Source organism: Zonotrichia leucophrys, chromosome 1 (assembly GCF_028769735.1).
Source record: "Zonotrichia leucophrys gambelii isolate GWCS_2022_RI chromosome 1, RI_Zleu_2.0, whole genome shotgun sequence".
NCBI lineage: Eukaryota > Metazoa > Chordata > Aves > Passeriformes > Passerellidae > Zonotrichia > Zonotrichia leucophrys.
This window is the reverse complement of record NC_088169.1, coordinates 74,207,787-74,214,442: the sequence shown is the minus strand read 5'-3', so window position 1 is coordinate 74,214,442 and position 6,656 is coordinate 74,207,787. Positions and strand designations below refer to the sequence as shown.

Sequence of the window (6,656 nt, the reverse complement as noted above, 5' to 3'; positions counted from 1 at the left end):
TCCAGGTCCGCCCGCAGCCGCTGCTTCCACACGTGAGCCCCGCTCGGCTCCGCGCCGCACCGCCGGGAGCGGGGCTGCGTGCGCCCCGGCCGAGGTGAGGGGCCGGGCCCGGGCGGGGCGGCCGCGGCCCCGGCTGCGGGTGCTGAGGGGCGGCTCGCGGGCCGCGGGCGCCGGCGCGGGGGGCGGCGGCCCGGGGTTGCCGGGGACCGGAGCCGCCGCTCGGCGCTGCGGGTGTGCCTGGGCCGGGGCACCTCGCTGCGCCTCAGCCGGCTCCTCTCGCCGCCCTTCACGGTATTCGGTGCGCCTGCATTGCCCTGGGTCGGTCATGTAGCGCGTGAAGGTGGCCGCCATGTGGTAGTTAGAAAACTGTGTAGCCAGGAAGAGAAGTAGCGGATTCATTCTTGGGAATTTTTCACTGCTTTTACTATGGCTGTTGAAATGCCAGTAGGTCGAGGGGCCTACCTTCTTGACTGCCCAGGCCCTACCCCTGTTGCTACAGTTTTCGACCAAGCGCATCAGAAGCCACTGGTGTTCAGAAAGTTTCTTTCTGTTTCGTTTCCAGCAAAAGCATCAGCTCTGCTGGGTTGGGTTATTTTTTGTTCCAGTGCCCAACCACCAGAGGGACAGAGAGTAGTTGAGCATTGGCACATGCTCCCAGGGAAGAGCTCACAGCGCCAACTTTCCGGAATGCAAGAGCTGTTTGGAAACGCTTCCAGGCATATGATGTGATTCTTGTGTCCTGCACAGGGCCAGGAATTGGACTTGAGGGGTCCTTGTGTGTCCCTTCCAACTCAGGATATTCCATGGTTCTTGGAGTTAGTAAAGGAGCACTTAATTTAAATAAGTGCAGTTGTACAATACAGGCAGCCTTCACACTTAAAATGTATTATTTTTCATACACATCTATCAGTCACCAAATCTCTGTACTTAGCCCCATTGATTGAAGCCAAGGAAATAGGAAGTAATGAAATAGGAAATAAAGGAAATAAATGCAGTCTAAGACAGTAGATATTTAAAGTTTTGCTTAATTACATAGCTATTTTTATATTCTCATGTAAGCACTCAAGATGCAGTGCTGTGCATCATGAACGCCTGTTCTCTCTTGCTTATTACAGCAGCAGCATGTGTTTGGAGTTACTTCTAGCTTGTGTGATCTGTCTTTTCAAAAAAGGGTTTCTCTTGGGTCTGCTTTAAGGGTGCAAAAGTAGAAGCATGGCAGTTAAATAGAGTGACATGGTTGTGATCTGCAACATCATAATTTTATGCACTGCAAGGTCTAGCTAATTCCAACCTCTGTCAAAGAAGAGGTGTAATTTTAAGTGATCACAGAAGGAAAAAGTTGTTTTTTCATGCAACCGATACTTTATAATTCTTTGACATGTTGAGTCCCTGGGGATTTGTCAATAGATGGTGCATACCCGTGAAAATGTACAATGTGAGAGCATTTTCCAAGTGCTGCCTTCTACTGGCAGTATCACATTAAAAGAGCTACTGAAAGTTAGTGCCACTTGCCAGAATGTATTTAGCTCTGTCCTTCTCACTATAATTGTCCTCCCAATTGTCTGCCCAGTTCTACTCAGCACTCACAGAAAGGAAGTCAGAGTTATGTGAAGGGGTTCTCTGCAGTTATTCTGTGACTGTTGTCTGTGGGAACAGGTTGCATTCTTGACATGAAACTGCTTCAGTTTTGCAACCAATAAGACTGACCAGGCCACAAATAAGCTTTTCCATGAAACATTGAACATCATGGTTCTGTTTGATACTGGACTTTCAGAATAGTTTTTTTACTTGGCTGTGTGGTCAATAATTACTGTTTTACCCATTTTTCTTCTGTGTGCAGATATAAATGACTCTTTAAGCTGAACCATGAGTCTTGCATTACACGATCTGCTGGTTTGCTGTCGTCGCCTTGAAAATGAGAAAGCTGTGGAGCGAAGGGTAACAAGTTTTCTTTTGGGCAGTGTACCTCAAATAACAATGAAGGGAATCATAAACAATTATTCTTCTTGTAATACATTTTCAGAAGGAAATTGAAAATTTCAAGCGACTTCTCCGTGATCCTGAAACAGTTCTCCAGCTGGACCGGAATTCTGATTCCAAACAAGCAAAGCAACTCAACTGGGATGCTGTATTTAGGTAGTTCCTTGGTTTTGTTTGTGAATGGTCACAATTTTCTTGAATGGGACATCATTCTTTTGTTTGTTAGGCCTATTTTAATGCTTATCTTTTTGTATATTGATTTAGACTTCTTGTCAGCTTATAAACAAGTAATTACTTACCTTAGTCTCCAAAGGAAGTAAATTTAAAATGGCCAAAAGTGCCACATCTATCCCTTACAGAAAACTGCTAGGAAACTCATTAATTGGGTAGATTATTTTACTTGCAAAAATAATAGTTGCTTTGTTCTATGGAAAATTATTCTTCACTTCTGATTTTAAATCTATACTCTTAGGTGGATTACAGGTAGCTTTGTTAAAGTTTCTTGTGTTGCTGAATTCCTCAAGATACAGTAGAAGGACTGTGACATTTTTATAGAGGCTGATCTTTGGTACAATCTGCTTCAGGTGTACTTGAAGATTGGACTAAGCATGAGTGTCATAAGTTCTTACAGCAGCTTCAGCCAATGTTAAATTTCATGGTAGAAGTTCATGTGAATTATTGCTTTTCATTGAATGGGTTCCTGCTTTCCATTATGTTTTTTCTAATTTGACAGCATTGGAATAGTTTTTGTTTCACAGGTATACCAAAAGTTTCATAAAAAGTACTTGATAAATTTTATATGTTGCTTTAGAGACGGTAGTATATTAGGAATACACAGGAGGAATACAAAAATAGAGCCTCTAAACTGAATTGAAATAATAGGCCAGAAAATCTATAGCAATTACAGTGACAAATACAGGGAAAAGTTTAATTTATTCATAGATCTAAAATATAATCCAGATATTAACTTCAAATTATAAGGAAATGTGATTTGAAGGCTTTCCCAATAAAAACAATGATAAGTACTTCTTATTATTTTTTTTATAATGTTGCAGCATAAATAAAAATACTTAGCAATGCTTTTTTTCCTAATTGTAAGTTGCATGTTTAGCACTGTGCAAAGTTTAAAGGAAGGTTTGGTTCCTACTCCAAGTTGCTTTTGTGTTATCTTTAAAACTTGCATCTCCTTTTATAGACTGTTTTCCAGTCAGGCTTGGACTGTAACGTATTTCAATTGGGTTTAGTCCTTGATAATTAATTAGAATTGTGAAAAGAACAGGAACTGGCATTTCAGCCTAAACCAACATTTTCTTATTTTGCTTCAGTCATAAATGAGCAGGTCCCTGGTTAATCTCTCTTTTATTTTTGAAGTGTCTTGCAGAAATATTTCCAGAAAGAACTTAAAAACCTGCAGCTGACAAAACCAAATGCATCTGCTTCAACCCAAACTACAAGACAGAAAAAAATACAAGAAGTTGGAAGCTTGGTCAAATACTTCATCAGATGTGCTAATAAACGTCAGTAATATGCATTATCATACAGAGATACTGGTTTGGTACTTTGCTTTTAACTTTGAAGTTACCAATGTAAGGTTCATCATATTTGCTTCCAGATGTTTGCTATTTAAATATCTTAATGTGAATCTGTCACTTGCACTCCTTATGTGTCCTTTTTGATGTTCATGGTGCCTTTTTCTAGTAACTCAATGTGTCTATAACTGATATATCCTCCCACTGGTAGTTTATATTTTAGAAACAGTTGAAGAAAATATTTCCTCATAGAACTAGGAGGAAGTTTGGGGGTTTTGTTGTTTTGTTTTTTAATTGGGTAATATTTACAAACAATTAATTACAGATTTATTTGGCAGAATTTGAGTTAATTAAATAATCTCATGTTGTTTCTTCATATAGGAGGACCCAGACTGAAATGTCAGGAACTTCTGATTTATGTTGTGGAAATTATAAGAGATCCAATAAGTTGTGCTGCTTATGGTTCTGACTGTAGTAGTATACTCCTGAAGGATATCCTGTCAGTAAGAAAATACTGGTGTGAGATATCCCAGCAGCAATGGTCAGGTAACATTTTTTAACTTACTTAGAAATGTGTTTCCTTTTGTAGAAGAATGTTTTAGATGCGTTTTAATTTGTTTGATGTCCTGTTGTGTGAGGTAGTGCACAAAATATGGAGTAAAGTGATGTCAGCCTCTAAGGGCTTACACTTGAAGTAAACAAAGCAGCAAAGTTTAGGAATTGATTTTTTTTTTTCTGTGTACTGTTTGTCTATTCTTGCTGAAACATAAGCACTTCTGACAGTCAGGTCACATATGCATGGTCTGCACAGGTCAGTGGAAGAGAGCACAGGCATGGAGAGCAGGTGGGTTGCTGTGTGGTAGTTTCTTTAGGAGCATGGAAGTTAGCTGAGTCTGTGGATGGGCAAAACTGGGAAGTGTGGCAGAAGTGTGGACATTAGATTGTAAGGAGCACAGTGGAATTTAGTTACTGAGGTGAGGCAGGGCTGAAGGCCGTAACTCTAGAGCAAGTCAGACTTTAATCCAGTAAGTGGAACAAGTTGTTTTTATTAAAGGAGGGGTATATAATCTTTATAAAGGTTACTATAACCTTTTCTAGAGGTTCCACCTTAATGCTTGCTTATAACTCCTGGGGTACATCAGAGAAGTCAGCTTTTTTATTTATAAAATCGGGGATCTGTTGCCATTGAAAGTAAGAACATGGATTCCAGCTGTTGACCTCAGAGTGGTGGTCTCTGTATCTTTAATGCAATATTTTGTGTCAATATTTTTTAATGTAATCCTCTGTAATATGTATGTTTACACTTATCTGCATTCTTTTTTAATACATTTGCAGAGTTGCTGACCCGGTATGGCCATTTATACCTCAAACCTTCTGGAAGCATTAATAGAGTATTAGTGGCTAGGATAATTCACACACTTACAAGAGGGTACTGCTTCCAAACTGATGGGTTGTGTTCTGACATGCTTGTCTTCTTTTCAAAAGCAATGCAGTCTGCAAGGTATGTTGCAAGTGCTCCTTTTGTACGCTAGAAAATAACTTATATTGAGTACTTGGGATTAGACTTGAGTAATAACAGGTAATACTTCTTCAGATATATTTTCTTCTGTCTTTGAATGTCAATTAAGGAACTTCTGTAAAATATGAACGGCTTCTACATTTATTAAGCAAATACTGTTCTGAATGTTGTTACTTGCTAGAATTTGCATTTAAACAATACTTATGAAAATAAATAAGATTATTTCTCTTGGAAGTTTGAGTGTTAGGTTTGTGTTACAGGCAGGAGAAGAATACTGCAGGCCTGGATCATATTGTTGGAGCAATGAATATCTTCTGCAACAAGTTTGCTGACAACTGTCGCATACAGATTTGCAAAGTAGGCGAAGAAATTTTGCCTACAGTGCTTTACATATGGACTCAGTATAGACCAAAGGATTCCCTGAAAGAATCAATAATTGAGTTATTTCGTCTCCAAGTTCATATTCATCATCCAAAGGGTGCAAAAACTCAGGGAAGAGGTACAATGAAAAGCTTAAATTTTTTTTTTTCTGCATGTGGTTGTTTAAATTATGCCAACTCTGAATTTTGATGCTGAGTCTTGGAAACATTAATGGTAGTGATGATTATTTTTCAGTAGTTTTATGCTATGGGTTAATACTGAGTGAAAGTGAAAAGGAGTTTTCAAATTGTATCCACTAAGACCGTATTAATTGTGTTAAGTCCTTTAAAGGTTGAGGCATCTTTTAATCAAAAGGCAGTTTTAATTGTTAAATGAAAATACTAAGTCTTTGGGGATAGGAAATAATAATTTAGATTGGGTTTGTATTGGTGTCTTACCAAATCTATTTAAACCCAGAAATTACTACTGTTAATTGAGTCTGACTTACACTGTAAAACTGGTCAGAGAATATAACTCAGTAATTATGTTTGTTGTGGTCTATTTTAAGTCTAGCGTAGTTTTTTTATGCTTTGTACAAATCTATCCATTACCTTTAACTGTATTCTTTCCAGTTAGATGAGGACTTGTTTATTAGAAACTTAATTCCTACCCTAATTATTTCTGTATGCTGATTAAGTTCTCTCTTAACTTTTCCTCTTTTTACTTTATTCGTTCTAAAGTATAGAATTTGCTTTTCAAGCCTGCACTTGGTGAGCTTTGTTTGCCTTACTCAGATTTTGTCTGTATTTTGCATTGTCTAGGTAGGTTTATGTATTGTATCGAGTGGGTGATACATGCTATCTTTTAATTGTTTTTGCATGTACAGGTGCATATGACTTAACAAAGTGGCAAAGCATCTTACATAACCTCTATGATCTGCTGGTGAATGAAATAAATATCATCAGTAGCAGAGGGAAGTATTCTTCAGGCTCTCGTAATATTGCTGTAAAGGAAAATTTAATTGAGTTAATGGCTGATATTTGTCATCAGGTAACATTTTTATTTGAGTACGTGATTGACTATACTGAGCTGTATGCTTTGCTGAAGTATTCCTAACTTTTGTCTGTGATGTGTTGTGTTTTGTTAATTCTGTACAGTTTAGAAATGTATTATACTGTATTTCACTTGTGTTTCTTGTTAGCCTGTAAGTATTTCAGTTTACTTGTAAATACTGCTGCTTTTTTTTCCTTAATTTGCATACTTTTTAA

General features: G+C 38.3%; 1 protein-coding gene across 2 annotated transcripts in view; it reads left to right on the top strand.

Moving 5' to 3' along the window:
- Positions 1-10: 10 nt before the first annotated feature.
- Positions 11-6,656, top strand: part of ATM (ATM serine/threonine kinase) — a 57,572-nt gene continuing 50,926 nt past the window's right edge. For both annotated transcript variants that reach the window (XM_064718047.1, XM_064718038.1), the window contains exons 1-8: positions 11-94; positions 1,841-1,938; positions 2,024-2,136; positions 3,352-3,497; positions 3,891-4,055; positions 4,845-5,010; positions 5,289-5,527; positions 6,275-6,438. In XM_064718047.1, the coding sequence (XP_064574117.1) occupies positions 1,867-1,938; positions 2,024-2,136; positions 3,352-3,497; positions 3,891-4,055; positions 4,845-5,010; positions 5,289-5,527; positions 6,275-6,438 (1,065 nt within the window). In that variant the 5' untranslated portion in view covers positions 11-94; positions 1,841-1,866. The remainder of the gene's footprint in view (positions 95-1,840; positions 1,939-2,023; positions 2,137-3,351; positions 3,498-3,890; positions 4,056-4,844; positions 5,011-5,288; positions 5,528-6,274; positions 6,439-6,656) is intronic.